The sequence below is a fragment of the Anas acuta genome, chromosome 3 (genome assembly GCF_963932015.1).
Source record: "Anas acuta chromosome 3, bAnaAcu1.1, whole genome shotgun sequence".
Taxonomy (NCBI): Eukaryota; Metazoa; Chordata; class Aves; order Anseriformes; family Anatidae; genus Anas; species Anas acuta.
In genome coordinates this window covers 85,595,758-85,614,532 of record NC_088981.1, presented here as the reverse complement: position 1 = coordinate 85,614,532, position 18,775 = coordinate 85,595,758, and the positions used below count along the sequence as shown (strand labels likewise).

At 42.2% G+C, this 18,775-nt stretch overlaps 1 protein-coding gene across 5 annotated transcripts in view; it reads right to left on the bottom strand.

Annotated features, from left to right (window-relative positions):
• Positions 1-18,775, bottom strand: part of FILIP1 (filamin A interacting protein 1) — a 102,698-nt gene that overhangs the window by 3,057 nt on the left and 80,866 nt on the right. For 3 of the 5 annotated variants that reach the window (XM_068678147.1, XM_068678149.1, XM_068678151.1), the window contains 2 exons: positions 9,575-12,380; positions 4,368-4,596 (listed from right to left, as the gene is read on the bottom strand). In XM_068678147.1, coding sequence (XP_068534248.1) covers positions 4,390-4,596; positions 9,575-12,380 — 3,013 coding nt within the window. In that variant the 3' untranslated portion in view covers positions 4,368-4,389. The remainder of the gene's footprint in view (positions 1-4,367; positions 4,597-9,574; positions 12,381-18,775) is intronic. The other 2 variants (XM_068678148.1, XM_068678150.1) reach the window with 2 other exon arrangements.

Sequence of the window (18,775 nt, the reverse complement as noted above, 5' to 3'; positions counted from 1 at the left end):
TTAACCCTGATTGCATCTTCAAAAAAAAAAAAAACAAGTAAGAGCAGCGTGTAGGTAGCAAGAGAAATTCAAAATGAAGTGAACATCTATGATCAGATACGTTGGATACAGGTCTGAAAGAGTGAGCTCAGTCAGAATTAAGGGAAGAGAATAACTCACACTGCCAAAGGGAAAAAAAAAACATTCCCCTAAATGAAAATGAGTTCAGAGGATGAGCTCACAGAAACTCCTGCCAGCAAACTACAGGTTTCAAACTGAGTCAGTGAAATCGGCCACTGATGTGTGATAGGAACATGTAATTGGTCTGAAAATTGTCCTGACTGCTGCAGCTTGTGCCAAGCACCTGAAACGCAGCAGGATGGTGACTTGCTCTCTCTGGAGACACACGCTTCAGTTTCTGATCAGAACCACCAAATAGCCGTGTAAATACTGAGCGTGTTTTAGAGGTCATGTAGCACATCTCAGGCAGTAACATGGATTTTCAATGGTGACTGGATTCAAAGAAGGTTTTTGGCACTGCTGTTACAAGACAACAGGGGGAGGCATGGCAAAGAGGAGGTTTTGTGCTTGCTTTAAATGTTCATGGCACCACGGTCTTGCTTTTGCTAAGCTGGTTCCTCTACTGGAATTAAGAATTACGTATTTGATGCCTTGTCATCTTTATCACCCACAAAGAGCACAGAACTCAGCACTGGATCCAGAAAAAAAAAAAAAAAAAAGCAAAAAAAAAGCAAAAAAAAAAGCATGCTGAGCAGGAAGACACCTAAACCCAGCCAAAAGTGTAATGCTGAGGACAAAGCTGTAACTTCTGAATCCTGCCCCGCCTCTGAGGTTCAGGTCTCTTGCTAAGCCTTGCCAGAGGCTCCTTCCTCTGTTACACACTCACAGGCCGTAACAATCCCATGAAAACAGAAAATCAGGCCCTTTCTCTCAATGTCTTTACAATAGTGAAGATCTTAAAAGACAGGGAAAGAACTAGAAATTTTCGCTTCTTACACCAAAATTCCATGGTGAGAGAAGCGTTCCATAATATGCAGGCTGTAGGTTCAATTTCACCTGTGCCTGAAGGGATTCAAGTCTGTGTCTCTCCTGTTTCAATGACCACCATAACCACCACTATTACTCTGAGCTCAATGCATTTTGTTACTGAAACTGTTCCACTTCATTACAAAAATCAATACAGAGAAAAAGGGAAGAGAGAGAAAGCATGAGGATGAATAATCCCTGATGGTCACCTGGCCAGAGGAAGATTGGTTTCTGCACCGTAATCCAGTTTTGTAAAATACACAAAATGAAGCCCCATAAATAAAGGCCCGAGTAATTTCCTATGTCTCACAGTTTGATCCTTTGGTGCCGAGTAAAATCTGAGGTCTGAGCAAAGCTTGTCCTTGTGGCATTTCTGCCGTCACTCTCTTGTGTTTGTTCTTTGATACTGTGTGAAGGTGAGCTCATGCTACATTTTTTCGTGCAACAGGGTTCTGCTAAGGTCTTGCTCCTTCTCTCAGTCACCCTCTTCATTAAACTGGAAGAACTCCTTCCTCTTGAGACCTCTGTTGCTTTGTCAGGTTGAAAGTGGTTGACATGTTCAGTGTTGTTGAAGTCCCAAGAGCCTTCAACCGTTAAGACTTCTAAACTATAGGCTCTACGTTTTTATGGTATCATCATTTTTTTTTTTTCTGACTTTAAGAAACAAAAATCTCAGGTCAATTAAAACAGATGTTAGAAAATGTTCAGTACAACTAAATACATAATTTTAGCCAACAGTCAAACTAGTTGCCTGATTCCAACTCCCTGGACTTCTGCTGGGTTGGCTATGGAGCAAAAGTTCCTTTTTGTTGTGCTGCCCCTGGGAAAAATAACAGGATCCTTGGTCTGACCTGTCTGGAATTTCTCAAGTCTGTCTCATAAAATCCTACTGACTCTACAAGCGCAGTTCTTAGCTTGTGCCTGCAGTTCTGGTTCAGTTGTGTTGATTTTCATGTCCTGGATTTCAGGTACTTTAAGTCTGGCTTCTTTCTTCAGGTGAAATAGTGTTTTCGGATGTTAGGCAAAACAAATTTTTCAACCACAGGCACAGGTAGAATATTATCCTGTGTATGACAACAGTTAACTAAGGAATAGCTAATTTATTTGAAAAAAATATTTGAGAAGGAAGGCTTAAGCCAGCTGTAGCTCATCACTGTATCAAGCCACATTAGCTTGGGGCTCATGTTTGCAGTATTATTTAAATGACTGTTTTGAACTAAAGGCTTGCTTCAGTGCCAGTATTTAGAGTGACTATCCAGCTAAAAGCTCTTAATAACGTGTTTTCTTCAAACATCTGCTGAAAAGTCTATCTTACAATCTTATTATCTTACAAAATACAAGTCTATCTTACAAGAACAGTAAGATCTCAGCAACCATTTATTGACAAATTGAAGCTTTTAAGTGATAACACTTAGTTGAGAGGATCTGATGCATTTCTGGCATGGTAAACCACACCGCTTGATAATTCCAGTCTCCAAGTTTTATCTGAAATTCTCGAATATTATGGAAAATGCTGCTCAAGTGAATCTGATTTGCAGATGTCATAGGATCCAGAACCTTAAAATTAGCAGGTATTGCAGGTGCTACACACATGTAGAAATGGAAGCCTGTTTCTTTTTGTATATGACAGCAGCTTTTACATCACAGACAAAGTGTCCTTCATGTGAATCAAAAAATGCCAGCTTTACTCTGGGATAATGGCCATATCTGTATCTTAAATTGAAGAGCATTGCAAAGCACAGACTGAAGACTAAACATTGCTTGGATTGAATATAATTTTGCTGACCTTCTGTGGCAGATTATTCCATCTAATTTCTTCTCCCAGACAAAAAGCCACTTAATATTTCACCCACTGGTGCATTTTCTTTCCTGTGAATTGTATTTATTATTTATGCGTTGTCTTCCTGCCTTTCCTTCCGAAAGCTATTCCTAACCAGTGGGTCCTTTATAGTCTTCCGTGATGGCTGAGACATACAAGCTTTAAAACCCTTATTTATCAGCCTGCTCAGCTCAGTTTCTTTTGTTTGTAACTTTCTCCTGTGAAAATTGATCACTTAATGGAAATGCCCTTTAATAAATTTAGTGTTATTAAATAAATAGCCATAACAATCATCAATATCCACACCATTTCCATGCTGGAACAATTCCTTAAAACATGCTTAAAAATGCAAACATGTAAATGAAGAAATCGCAAAGAGAGAAGAAAGATGAATCTCCATGGTATTCTTAGGTGGTCTGTATTTAAGACAAAATATTTCAAACAAATGAGAATTGAGAGTAACTCGCATACCAAACCCTATCTATCTGACTGCCCGTGCACAAGCTGTGCCTTTAGATAGCAATTTGCTGCCAGCAATCTGCGTTGACTTCCCCTCTAACGTCCCCCATAAGGATGCCTGGGAACTCAGGTTTAACTATAGAGCACAAGTCCATCCAACAAGGAAAACTGCAAACCTTATGAAGCCAGCTGAATGACTTGCTTCATAGACTTCTGTGGTCTTTCGAGCAGGCACAAATGGACTGTATTGATTTTGGCCAGATCAATGTTTCTCTGAAGCTCTTTTTAAAGACTAAACACTTTTTGGCTCACTTGCCTGCATCCAGCCCCAGAACTGGCAGTAACCCAGTCAAAGTCAGAGAATGGAGACCCTGACTGTAAGTACTGACTGCAAGCATGGACCCCACTTGGGAAGGAATACACTGCTGCTCAGTGCTGCTGCTGCCTGCATTGGACAACCTCCATACCCCCTTGAATTGTGTCACTGCCTTGAGAAAGCAGCTCACAAGGGAGAAATGCTGATTTAAAAGAGAGATTCCCAGAGCGAAGGCTGGGACCACAAAGGACCACAAAGCGTGGTCCTTTGCCTCTCCCTCCTGCACCTGAGGCACGGCCTTTTAGTAAAATAAAACCTCAAGGTCACTGCATCCTGGCATTGCATCCCTGGACAGGGCAGCCTCTCAGAAAGGGGGTTACAGGCAGGTGCTCCACCCAGTAGCCAGGGTGGGAAGTGATCTGTTAACATGGGACACAATCTATTAAACGTGACCGATCTTCCTTTGATCTATTTAAAACTGAACGAGTCTATCATTAAGAATTCCTGGGCTGGATTAATAACTTGGTGTGGTTGCCCGTTCTCACCTCCCCGGCTGAATGTATTCCTGACATACAGTGCCTTTTTGGTGGCTTTTTCCCCAATCATGAAGAAAAGAAAAGGATGTTGTTACTGAAGTAGTCAACGCACACACTCATTAGTTTGTTGTAAGTGACCGGGCTTCGTTAGTACGGGCAAACACAGACAGGGGGCTGAGTTCATGGTAGCAGTAACACCTGCAGAACATACCATACCCCCTGAGCCACCGCCATCAGCCCTGACCCCCGCCCAGGGAGCCAGAGCCGCTGCCTGAAGATTTCTTCAGTTCTATTTTCATAGACTGAGTCTCAGCACGAGGCTCGAATTTTGTCACATTTCCTGCTCCTGGGGCTGCCACTACTGGCTTTCCTGCTTTCATACCTTTTGACACAGGAATGCGGGTGGGTGTAGGTCTCGGGGATGACCCATCCTGTCCTGTCTGCAAAAGAGACACACAGAGAGAGAAATTACGTGAACTGAGGGTTTTTGCTTCTCATATATTCTCATCATACACTTTTAACTGGTTCTTCATTTACCTCTGAAACAACAATGTCCCAAATCATGCCTATTAGCAAATTAATGCTTGCATTTGAAACCTGGCAGCAGCAAATGCTACTAGAGAAGGGCCGAAGGTACAAAATCAGGGTGAAACTAGCTTTCCAGAGCTGAGGTGCAGCATTTTGGATCAGGATGTCCTAAGGATGAGAATGCCCGCAGAACTGATTCTGCAGCACAACACAGTGCAGGGATCACTCAGAGGCCACTGAACCAGTGGCTAAAGCTGAGCCCTGACTAATTGCCATGTTTTCAGGGCTGGGACAAGATCTCTCAGCCATGTAAATAAAATTGAACTTTGCTTCCCCAAGTATGCTGGGCCATGGCTGGAGCCACTTCTGCATCGGGAAGTACAGGGGCAGAAGGAAGCAAATAGGGCCAGGACAGAGACAGGGCAAAGATTTGGATTTCCTTCTCCTGCGGGAGGAAGGACGTGGGAGCCATAGCCATGACCTGGTGAACTCTGGCAAAGGAGACCGCACTTCCAGGCCTACCTCAGGGCAGCATGGAGGTGGTCACTTTTGCCTTAACTACAGCACACTGATCCTCAAGTTAGGGGACATCAGAAAAAAAAAAAAAAAATTTAAAAGGCCCAGAGCAATCTTTAATGTTTATTTCTTCTGGAGGGAAGCTGGTTGAGGGCCTGAGCCCTCTGCACAGGGCTGGCAGATCCAGCACAGCAGCTACCAGGGATCTGTGCCCATCTGCAGTGCCAGCTGGCGGCCAGGCAGGCTATCCCACGGCTTTGAAAACGGCAATCCACACATAGGTTCAGGCAACCAAATCCCACTGTGTAAACATACAAGAAGCACTTGGATAGGACAAAAGGATTCAAAAGAGCCAACTGGTCTTTTTTGGGCAGATAATGTTGACCAAAACTGGAAGCTAGCCCTTATGGACCGCAACCTAAAAGAAATACCTACAACCATGACAGTCCTGAGAGGAAAATGTGCATTACCTTCTGTAGTTTGCAATATAGACACACGTTAACAGGGACAACTTCTGCACCAGCTGAATGTCAAATTTGGCTTTTTTCAGATAGCAGTGACGATTTTGATCTCACAAAAGGCAACACTTTTCGTGCGATCCTGAAATCCTAGCAAGATCTATTTGCTAAATGACTAAATTCTGCAAGTTATGGCATATAAGCAAAATAACACTAAGCTGCTGAGGAAGATTGGATTAGAGGATTCTGTCAATTGTAACATGTATTTGCACATTTACTTTAAAATGCTTTTAAAAAATGCTCCACGAAGGAGCATTTTTCTCTCTCGAAGGATTTCCAGCCAGTAGCATCAGAGCCGTCTGTCTGCATCCTGAGCATTCAAAGGAAAGCCATTCCTTAATCTTCTAAGACCAGTTCAAAACCCTATGTGTACACAAAAAAAAAATCACAATTGGAAAACTTGAATGCTGTCTGCCTGGCAGGAAGGAAGCCATTTTCAATAACTAAAAGCAACATTTACAATAGCAGTCTAAAGGCTAATATGGAACTCACATGTAGATGTCAAAACAAGTTAGGTCCATACAATTCTGTAGGGCAAAACATGCAAATGCATTCCATCAGCCTTGGAAAATATGTCAACATCCCAGGGAACCCAAATGACAAACATCTTGTGCTCCCTGAAAGAGCTCCACAGTGTGTAAACATGAGGCAATCAAATGAAGTAGCTGGAATCTCAGGCATTTCTTCAGCTTTATTCGCATGTTAATTATTAGCTAAGGATTTAGGTGCTTTCAAGTTACTCATTTCAAGCCTAAATCACTCAAAATCACTTTGAAAAGAACTCTTTAACTTGTTTTAAAATTTTTAGTTTCCTTCATTGTGGCATACAAACATGTTGATCATGTAGAAGCTAATGCCCGCTTCACAGACGGCTGCAAAAGCATTTTGTGTTTGCTAAGCAAAGAAAAACAGCACAAAGGTGGCTCTTCAGCAAGACGTCCCCTTGTGCAAGCAAGAGTGACGGCAGAAGCAGGCACGGGATGCTGGGAGGCTTCAGTCATGTCTGTGGCCGAAACCCCAGAAAACCCGCTCAATTCTTGTGCAGCCAGCACAACTTGGCAGCGAAGCAGCTCCAGAGGAAAGCAGGGTGAAGTTCCCTGGCTGTGAGCTGGCTGTGCATGGTACTGGAGCAGTGCAGGCAGCCAGAGGCAGGCCACTGAACACATTACTGCATTCTGACTGCGGGACAAATACGTGCAGCCACCAAGCTGTTTGGGTCGATAAGCAGAGCTCACTTGCAAGTGCATTAATCAGTGAGGTTGGACAGTTGCATTAAAGGGTGAAAAGCAATCTGAATGTACACAACATTTACTGTGTTTTGGTGGTTTGTAACAGATCTCGCGTGGTGCATTTGATGGAAAAGAGAGCTTTCATGCACATGTTCACTTTTGGGATATTTTAATAACAGAGGTGCATTTTCAGCATTTGTTCTTAATCAGATCGGCGAGCAGCTTACCCTGGACAAAAACGGTTCGGTTCAGCGGCTGAGGCAAAGGTATCCAGTGCAATTTGAGATGCTCTGGGCTATTCAAGCTATCTGCACAGGGCTGGTAGATAAGAGAGGATCTAAGGAGACCTGCAACCTCTGATAAAGCAGCTGGAAGTTAGGCAGCCTACTTGACAGCACTTTAAATGGCATGAAAGAAGTATGTTTAGGCAATTGAATCCTGAATGGGTGGGACTTGAGGCCTGGTCACTAAGTGCAGCCAGGGTAGCCCAGTGGACGCCTACAAAGAGCTACATGTAAATTTAGATGCTGATCTCAACCTAAACACTGCCCAAATGAGAGTAGCCTTATAGCTACTTTAATGTGTGCCCAGTGAGTGCTGGCACCCAACAGCCTCTCAGCCCTGCCCTGTGCCCTCGGTCACCAGGAGAGAACCAGAAGAGTTGCTGTAAATCAACAGTAACGCCCCGTAGTCCTCCACCCGCCTACCTGCTCCACCACAAAACAGTCTCTGGCTTTGGACTGTTAGGCAGGCAGATACCACAGGTCAGACTGAATCTTGTACTTAAAGTTAACTGCTCCGGTGCCTGCAGTACAGAAGACAACTCTATAACTTCAAATTGGAAAAAGAGTCACATGTTTTCAGATACGAAAACTGTAACTGCAAATTTGTTGTAGCAGAAAGTGCCAGCGACGAACTTAGAATTAGTTTCCCCTTTGGAGCTTGGTACTGCATAAGTACATCGTACAGAGCATCTCATATGAGGAGAGCTTAGAAACAAGTAAAACCTGTGAGCTTTGTATGGGTTTGCCTTCTTTGCTTTTATGAACTCACCCCCTCAAAACGGTATCTATGTTGGTTTCTTCTAGTGTTACTGAGTAAATGATTACAACTTGTTTTTTCAACAAGGGGTATTGCATGTGTTTATAAAACAGCCATTTGCATACCAGATGGTGAATATTCAACTTCTCTTCTTTTTTTTTATTTTTTTCATAGAGAGGAAAAAGCACATTTGGGCTTGTTAGAAGTTCCCTGGTAATCTGATTAGGGGTCTTAAAAAACAAAGGAAAGCATAAGATAAAGTAAAGCGCAGGGTTGAGCCACGATTCTTCCTTACATTCCAAATCAGGGATGAAGTGAAGAAAGAAGCCACTTTTTAGCCAGTTGAAAACAAAACAAAACAAAATTATGTGTCATGGTTCAGTGCATCATCACAGAAGGGACAGACATCCAGTAATAAAGAATGAGGAATTCTTGAAAAAAAAAAAAAAAAAAAAAAAAAAAAAAACACTCTACCACAGTCTATTAAACACAAAGAGGCGACTACAAGCTCTGGTTCAGAAAGAAGTACCCACCTAGCCAAAAATTGGGAACAGACACTGAGGGAAACATTAATCTATGTTTAATCTACTCACTTAAAATAATTCTACCCAAAGCATCTGCTACAAGCTACTGTATAGCTAAATGATATTTTGGACTAATTCAGTACTGCTGCTTTTATATTTTGGTCAAAACCTTCTTTCCCAACTGAAACAATGCAAAATGATGTCCAAGGCCTAGTAAACCTTGGAGGTAGGCCTATCAAAAAATCTTGTCCAATGTGGTTAAATACAGAGGTGAGAGACTGATTTAAATTTGATTTTCTATGAAAAAGAAACTAGGGAACCACCACCATGACACAGAGAGAAATCAGCAAAAAATAAGGTCCCTTCCAACCCAAGCCGTTCTATGATTCTATGATTCTAATATTGTGGAGGAAGCACTATTGTAACATGGCCCTTATAAAAGTTGAGAATGTCAGAGGAACAGAAAGAGCTTTAGTATTTGCTGGCTGAAAAAGTCTTGGAGCCAAAAGCAATGATACCATGTCTGGCTATTCATTCCTTTGGAGTTCAGTACAGCAGATCCTAATTAAATTATAAATGTAAGGGGATTCTACCAAAGAAATATCAGCCTGCGTGATCAGACTGTGAAGACTCTCCAGCTGGGCCAAAACCTATTAGGAGTATTTTCAGGAGTCAAAATTTGCACTTCGGAAAAATAAAAATAGAGTTTCTTGCTCCATCATTCTTTGTCCCTCTCCTTCTTTCAGTTGGAATTTTACAGGATTGACATTATTTTCAGTAACTTTGCAGGGACTTCTTTTCAGAGTTGATCCTTTGGGAGATAATGCCAAAAGTATACTAGCATCCAATGCTGGTATAAAAATATCCATTTCCACCACAGGGAAATCAGGTAAATTCTGAATTTATGTTTAAGCTTATATCTGAAATAAATGTAGGGAAGTCAGGAGTTTTTCTCCTCCTCCCACCCATTCTTGCCCTGCTGGTGTCCCAAACCCAAACTATGATCTCCCTTCTCCTTACCACAGAGACTACAAAATGAGACCATGAGACCATGCTGCTTACCACTGACTGTGTTCCTCGTGTGGAAGACGTAGTAACAGGAGTTATAGTGATAGTACTTGTCACTTTGCTCGCTGCAGGTCGCGAGGACAGGTTGTTCCGGGGTGATCGAAGGACGGTGCCAGTGACAACCTCCTTCTCGGCTGCTATGTTCACTGGTCTGACTGTTATCACAGGATTTGCACCATCCAGCGTGGCACCAGGAGAGCGTTTAAACTGGGAACCTAAGTGGATGTGGATTTTGTTGTCTTCTGTTGTAATAATGTTGGCATTGGCGTTGTATTTTCGGATTGGAGTTGGGACGGTTTGTTTTTCTGGTGTAACTTTGAAGACAGCCCTTCCCATGGTCGTGTCTTGTGACTGAGGAGAAACAGAGATTTCTGTTGGTGCTGCGGATGTCGATACTGTCATAATCTGAATCGGTGATGCAGGTCTGTCAACGAAGGGTGCTCTCCCTCCATCTGGAGACTTTTCTCTGGAGAATGTTGTAATTGTGACTGGAGACATAGAACGGTCTGGGCCCATTGGACTTTCACTGCCTTTTCCTTTTTGGGGCATAACATTTGGAGAGGGAATTATGGTTATTCGTGGCTTCTGATTTCCCAAAGTAGGAATGACAGTTGTACTTGAAAAAAACTCCTCTGAAGTTGGACTAGTTATCTCCAAAGTAGCTGTGCTGTTCTCATGATCTGGTGTCACCCGAATATGAAGAGGCTGACCCTGTTTTGGCGAAAGGACAACCTCGCCAGGATGCGCTGGACTACCATGGGCTCGGGCTCCTTTATCTGGAGTTGCCTGAGCCCCAGTTTCCCTCTTTCTCATCCATGGTATCCAAGATTTCCTCATTGCAAGGTCATTCGCCGCTGGAGGATATCTCTCAAGGACTGAAGAACGCTCCATGGGTTTCTTCAGACCTACCTGTCGCAGATTGCTCATTATATGATTCTCCTCCTGGAAGGATTTTCGTATAAACACAGCTGGAGTTTCTTCTTCAGCTGCTTCACTGCTTACAGCATCTGTTTGCACACCAGTGGATGTCACAGGAACATCAACTATTCTTCGTCCATTTATGCTGGGTCTCAGAGCACGGCTGTAACGCTTAGAAAGCTCTAACTCTCTTGTTAGGTTCAAAACCTCCTGTCCCATGCTCTTGTTCTTATTTTCTTCTTCCATAAACCTCTGCTGCAGAACCGAGTAATCAACCTGAAGCTGAGAAAGTTGGTCTTCTTTGTTCATCAGCTCATGGATTTTCTCCTTAAGAGCTTGAACTTCTGCTTTCAAATCTCTGCTTTTAGCCTCTTCCAGACGAAACCTGTGCCTCAACTCTGCCTCCTGGCTCACTGCTTCACCTTTTTCTATTGCTTTGTTTTTGGCAATCTGGAGCTTCATCTCCTCCAGCTGTTGAGAAAGTAAGTTAGCTTTATCCTGCTCAGTCCTAAATTTCTGCTCTAGCTGATCATATTCATCTTCTGTCTTCATCAAATCTCCTTCAACCACTTCCAATTGTTTGAGACGTTTTTTCAGTCTTTCAATTTCAATGGTAAGCTCCTTAATCTTGTTGTCCTCATGACAACCATGCTCTGGTCCTTTTCTGGTTCGACCTCTCGTAATTTCTCTTTCTACTTCCTCCATACCATCAATTCTTTTCTTTAACAGGTCAACTCTACAGCTTAGTTCAGAGGATTTTTCTTCTTCACTTTTCAGTTTGCCAATCAACTCATCCCTTTCCTTTGTCAAACTAGACACCTTTTCCTCCATTTCAGATTTCAGTTTCAAAAATTTCTTACTTTCTTCTATCAGCTTCTCTGTTACATCCATAACTTTCCCTTGTTCAACTTTAAAATTCTTGTTTAGACCCTCAACCCTTTTTTCCTCCTGCTTTATTTTTTCCATCATATTTTTCCGTTCATCGACCAACATTACAGTAAACGACTTCAGCTTTGTAAGGTCATCTTTTAAGCTTATTTCAGCCTTTTCCAACTTACTTTCTGATGCCTCAAGGTCTTTCACTCGAGTCTTCACCACTTCCAACTCATTTATCAAATCCTTAGTTAAATTCTTTTCTTTCTCCAAGTTTATGTGTAGTTGGGTGCATTCAGACTTACTTTTACTGAAAGCCTCTTCCAGCTTCTCCAGTTCTGACATTCTCTTCTGCAACTTTTCCACTTCAAGTTTCAGCTCTTTGCTATGGTGCTCTTCCTCTTGCAGTTTATTTTTCAGTTCTTTACACTGGGATTCGGTTTTTGTGATCTCTTCATCTTTTCCCTCCATTTCAAGCACACGCTTGCGAAGGTTTTCCACTTCTGCCATTAAGCTAGAGTTCCCACATTCCCCTTTTGCTATTTTATCTCTTAGTTCTTGAAGTTCCTCCTCAGCTTTTTGAAGACTTTTGTTAGTTTCTTCTAACTCCTCTATTCTGCGAGTCAACCCAACCAACTTAAGCCTTAGCTGTCTGTTATGTGACTCTTGATTAGCCAGTTTAGCCGTCATCTCCTCATGTTCTTGAGAAAATGATGATGTTTTGTGTTCAAGTTCTGTCTCTAACTTCATCAGTTTTTGTCCATCCTCTTTTGCTTTTGCAGTAATGATTTTAAGCTTTTCTTCTTCTTCCTTTAGTTTTTGATTTAAATCTTGTATTTTCTGGCTTTGTTGACCAAGTTGTTCAATATGCATTTGTCTTTCATCCACCAGCATGAGTGCAAATGACTTGAGCTTGACAAGTTCTTCTCTTAGTTTACTGAGTCTCTTTGTATGTTCTTTCTCCTTACGAGCTTGATAGATCTTCTCCTGCTCAAGAAGTTTCTTCAACCTGAAACAAGTTACAACAAACACATTAAAGTATATATATATTTGGCACATTTCTCAGTTTGGTGTTTTTCTCCATTTTTAACTCACTTTCATTTTATTAGGATTTTTTTTCTCCATTAATAATGTAGGTAGCCTTCCAACAAGTAACTACCATCACATTTACATTCCCAAGACAAACTATTTTAAATTATAAAATTAAGAGAAGATTATAAACAATCATCTAGAATTCTGAAAAACAGTGAAATCTTATACATGTATAGATAGCAGACACACCAGTTTTTAACTCCTTTACATTTATTTCTCAGCTAGGATGATGTTGATAAGGGTATATCAGGACAGATATATCTATTCACCAATCCATATTTATTGAATTTTTTTAAAAGGTGATTTCCTCAGTAATGTCTTACATACAGAAGAATGTGTAAAATAAGATTTTTTTTAAAAAAAAAAGAAAAAAAGAAAACTAATGCAACTATAGATAAACGGATCAATCCTGGTTATAAATAAACCAGCTGGACAAAAGAATATGTTAGCACATGACAGATAACCATCTGGGCATCCCAGGCATAAGAAATTTGCAGTAAGAGAAATTTGCCAGCACAGCAATTCTTATGTTGAGAGGTTTGTTCTCCCTGTTGCATTTCCATTTCCAATAGCAGATATTGTTGACTACAAGGGTCAGACCCATCAAACCTTTGGCTACAGCTAACTGTAGCTGGAAAATTCTCTACTTTATAGCCTTTAAAGTTGTATTTTCAGACAATATAAAAACACAAATCAGATCTATCCTCAGAACAATAATATAGACGTACATTTTCCAGCATGGGAAAATGCATTACCCATTACCTATGCAACATTTCAATGGGAAAGTGAAGCACACTCATAGGTACTTTATATCTGTGATTTATAGTGAGAATACGTTGACATCAGCACAAGACATTTGCATTGACATCTGCATATATTAAAAGCACAGACTTATGAGGATGGTGATCCTCAACTGATAAAGAGGTACAGATAACACAGGGATATATCCCCTACTAATATAAGAGCGTTACCGTAAAAACAGCAGTATGATTTAGAAAAGATACAGGTATGCATGCTGAATTTATTGTGAAATGACGTTTTTCAAAGCACCTACAACTCCCATATAATGATTCAAGTCCACTTGTTTTGCTCACCCTATGCCTGAAACATTTAAACTTTTAACTGCGACAAACAATGAGGTGGTAACAGCAGAGCAATTTGCCACCACAATTTGACTTGTAGTAACTGAAAGTTCCAAATCTTAGCAAAGACTGACTTTAATCAGTACTGCTATGTAAAATGCTGTACTGTACGTGGCAGTGGGTGAAGCACAGGTACACACTCCTCTCTGCTGCCCCAGCAATGAAGTGGTGCAGGGAGCTCCGGGGCACAATGTGAAACACCAGCAATGTCTCCCGGAGCGCTCACCTGAACTCTAAACTCATAAAACCAGCCACGTTCACTTGGTTTTCCAGCAACTATTAATGTTTTACTCCTTGTCCCTCAGAGACCAAAAGAAACAGGAACTAGAATGCAAAGCTATCTGAAAAGAAAAGGAAGTCAGAAAGCAGAACAGGATGCAGTAGGTAGGGAAGGAGAAGGCTGAAGAATGCATTTGAAAACAAGTGTCGGATAGGATGTGGGAGTAAGAGAATAGTAGGAACCAGCAGGAGAGGGAAAAACAAACAAACCTTGCAGCCAACCTTGCTGGGTCACAAAAAAAATCTCTTTAGTTTTGGCAACTCTTTGGAAAGGACTGAAAAAACATGCTGGCGTATGCCTCACTATGGGTCACGTTAGAATGTCAAAAGGTAAAAAAAGACCTGCTGCCACTCACAAAGCACTCCCTTTTCACACCAAATGAGGAACTTTATTAGCATGAAATATATTCCCTAGCTACTCCATCACACTGCTTCATGCAAAAGTTTCTGCCAAGAACTCTCCCTCTCTCTCCCAGGCTACATTTATAAAGAAATAGGATGCGTGCTCTCACAGAATATATATATATATATTTTTTTTTTTTTTTTTTTTTTTTTTTTGCCACAACAGAACAGTGGGAACTAGCCTGGCAGAGCTCTGAATGAACCAGCTCCCAAAGTCATGAACATATATACAAGAATGCAAGATCTTTAAAAAAAAAAATAAAAATTAAAGTGGCCCCTGTAAATTCAAAGAACAGAAGACTCTTTTGATTTCTTTTAAAGAATATTCCCTTTTGAAAGTCTGTGTAGAGATGCTCAGAAAATTGTGTATGATTTTGAATTCCTAGGCTGTTCGTAAAGGGCATGTGTGATTTTTACCCAGCAGTTGCTACAGGAGGTACAATGAAGCCAGGATGCTATGCAGAGTGCAAAACAATTCACTGTCCACACAGTTATCTGAGAACCTAGTGGGGAATGCTGCTGAGACAATCCCTCTCTGAAAACAAACAAACAAACAAAACCAACACCTGATTGATAAACTAAGCCAGGGATGAGACAGAGCAAATGGAGGAGAAGAAAGAACATTAGTGCCTGTTACTGCCATGCTGCAACTCTTAGGAGAGTCAGCAGTGTGGAATAACTGGACTTGCACCTCTGAGAAAAGCAAAAATACCGTAACTGTGCCAATACTAGGTGAATTAGCTTATGTATGCATATTGAACAAGGTAGGAAACATCATGGAGACTTCTATTCTGCCTCAGCCTTTAGACAGTGAAACCAGACTGCCTAGGATCTGGCAAGTGAGCTTTCACAGAAGTCCGATACTTGATGACACTTCTGTTTTCCACAGCCAGGGAAGCTGCTTCTGTGAAGGATGGATGGGAAAGCTGCGCAGGTGCCAAAGGAATAAACAATATCTACACCTCTTCTGTGGTATTTCTAACCACTATAATAAAGTTGACTTGAAGCTCACTCCTGCTTTTGTCTGCTGTACAACTCTCATACCTCAGTGGCTAAACTGGAATTTCAGCAGGACTGCAAAGCGGTGTTGCCCCATCTTGACCCTCACAACTGCTCTGCTACCAGGCTTTTCATCTGACGGCTGCTGCTGCTGGTGTTTGCTAAGTGACACCGACCTGCGTGGGCTCTGATGAAACTCTGAAAGCACCTCAGAGACTCGGAGCACACGTGTCCTTAATGTATTTGTCTGGAGCAACTGCATTCTGGGTTGTCAGGAGGTTGAAAACACCTGCATTCAGGGTCAAAATACGCAAAAAAAAAAAAAAAAAAAAAGGCAGCATTTTAATAATGCAATGTGAGCTAGTCAAAACACTGACAAGCCAACAGTTTGGCACTCTGAGTCCAGCCCTTGTATTTTCTGTCTTGGTTTGCCTTTTTTTTAAGAGATGAGAAATATTTGGGTATAATTATATTATCTACATTCATCAGTAAGAGTATAGAGGGCTCAAACATACAGACCACAGTGGGGATGAAGGGAAGGCAGATCTGCTCAACGCATTGTGACTGCTTCACCATAACACCTGCTTCTCAGTGAAAAGCGCTGCTGAGCTTGGCGCAGTACCCTCCTTTCCCCTTTACAGTAAATTGGGTAAATAAAATAGCAAATCCTTATGTACAATTACATGCAAACTGTTAGCTGCCTCAGTTAAAAACATCCTAGGGCAACACCATTCCCTAATTTTGTACCACAATGGAAGAGAAGAGGCACCTGATCCTGGTGCCGGGGCAGGACACCAGCCTACTGAAGCTTCTGGCACAGCCTGGCATGGTTTGTGCCATGACAGCACAAAACCAACCACAGGATTAAGAACAGGAAGATTTTCATAAATCAGTCTCAACTTGCAGACATAAGAGTGGAGGAAGAGCAGCTACAGGCTTGGTTTTAACCTTCTCAATGAGCCATGTGCTGGAAACAGCCAGCAAGGGTGGAGGTGTGAGAGGGTGGGCACCAGGCCCTCCCTGCCCTCCTTCCTGCGGGTTTGGTGCTGAAGCATTTCATTGCACGAGGTCTTTCTGCTTCCCCTTCGCTCCTCCATGCTTCGGATTGTCAGAAGTGGGCTGGGATGCTGATATCTGCCAAGCCCTGTCCCTCCAGGGATGTTGTTCCACTTCTTTTGTTATGGTTATATGTCTATGCTTTGTCCTACCTGTCCCGAATTACTTGCTCAGGCTGGGGCTAATCACTCCTTCAGGTCTAGAAGGCATTTTTTCCATTTGGAAACCTGGCCAAAACCATACAATTTTCCCCCCTCAGCCACATGCCTGCTGCCAGAAAGTCTGGCTATTGTGTCAACGTCTTTGCAAGAGACAGTTCTGGATTACAGTGCAGACTGGGTTTGTAAAGAGGCACGTTGGGTATGTTGTGAAGCAAGAGGTCTCCAGCACAGGCAGGGCTTCAGCCTGCTGCAAGCACTGCTCCTGCCTTACGAGGGACACTGACTATGCCCCAAAGGATGGGTGACATAGGACACTGGCGGCTCTCCAGTCCTTCCAGTGGGGAATGAACAAGGGCTGAAAGGGCTCCTTGCTGGAGTCTGCACTGGATTAATGCTGCTGGTTAGCCATCAGGGTGGTTTAATGTTCCCTTAACTCTGATCAATTAATTGAATCACTAAATCAGACAACTACAGACTTATTTTAGCCATATACACTGTTTTTGCTGGTTTACTTCTGCATATGTCAAGTTTTCTTGCTGAGACGTGCAGGAGGAACCCCACATTACTATTTTCACAGTGTCTCCTCTCAGACTTGAGTGAGACTCCAACACAAATTATAACTTAGAGATGGAGAACGATGTTTTGGTGGTTTTGAAAGACACTGTGATAACTTTATACCATAACTTAGATGAGCATTACTGGATTTCAGATGGCTTACAATCTTTTAGGAAAACACAAAGAAGTTTCAGTTATCCAGGGCAAGATGCTCAGTGATTTCCAATAAGCCACTTGTCCTCTTATGGAAGCATTCACTTCAGAAATGTCTTAAGCAGAGCATGTAAAAGTGAAAAGTCCCCAAAACATTTATTGAAAATTATACCAGAGTTTGCACTGCACTTTCCATTTCCATTTGTCAGAGTACTTCCATCAAGATAAGAAAAACATCTCAATGACTGCACAGCCTTTCCCACCTCTACGGCAGAAATTGGGAATTCAGCTATGCGAGGAAACCCTGGTAAGGCAGAACATGACCTGAAATGAGCAGTTCATGTGTGCATCAACATTTTGGCACCACACTTTAGCTGTGCTGGCCTAGTTTAGCTCCCTCCGGTGCAAGAAGACTAAGTTAAGCTTTCAAGGTATCTCCAAGTGTTTAATGAAGAACCCACAAGAGGGGCCAACACAGAGAGTAAGCCAGAGATATCTGAAGAGGTATTTCCCACACTATCAAGCCAGGGGCAGCACAGGGAACACCAGATAGAAGGATGGGAAGGAGGATGGGAAGCAGGTAAGAACTCAGGAGCACCTTTTAGCTAAGTTTATACATAGCCTGGAGGTCCACAGAGCTCCTTACTTAAGGAGCACAAAGCCACCTCAGATGTACTTCTCCTGTAGTACCTCCTTCACCATTTCAACTCCTAAAAGCTTGTTGTGATGTAATGTAATGACTTCTACCCTATTCTGTGTGTGGCTGGGAAGTGAGGGTTAAGAGAAGCACACTAACAAGGACACAGTCACTCCAAGGATAAGCTGGCTGGCAGCTGGTGAAGGCTGCTTCCTCCACGAGGGGCCAACCACACCAGCTGGCAGTGTTTCTGCCACTCACACAGCTGTCCTGAGGAAGGACTGGGCAAGAAAACACCTTCACAAGCTCCTCTCTTCTGTCTTTCCACTTGAGCCTTGAAGAGTCGGTACAGCATTGGTGCAGTGTTAGACAGACTAGACAACTTCCTAGCAGGAGGTCAAAAGCTGCTGCCCATTAGGTGATGTGAGGGGCTGAGTGCTAGAATCCAGGGACAACAAACACCACCAAAAGGTACTTTAACTTAATAAAGCAGTTCCCTCTTTATTTTTCTTTTTTTCTGTTTAATGTGTAACAGCTGATTTTGAAGATTATTTCTATGGCCGCTGGGAAATTCTCCACTTCTCCATTTCTGACTGCCTCTGTGTCCCAGCCACCAGGCTGAGATTCAAGGACTCTGAGGACCTACAATTTCAACTCAAACTAAGCAGAGGCAGAAGGTGGCCAGGCTCCCTAGGAAGCAAAAATCAGGCCTAACAACACTTAAGCTGGAAAACTGAAAATTAGACAGCTCTTTCAAATCATCAGCTTCAGGCCTGATTATACCTTATACACTTATACGCATCTCAGCTGACAGAAGAAAGATGTGAATAAGATCAGGTCCTAGGGCAGGAAAAGCAATAAACAAACTACATTTGTGCTCCTTTCTCCTTTCTATTCATCAGACTTTAAAGCCGACTAACAAAGAGGC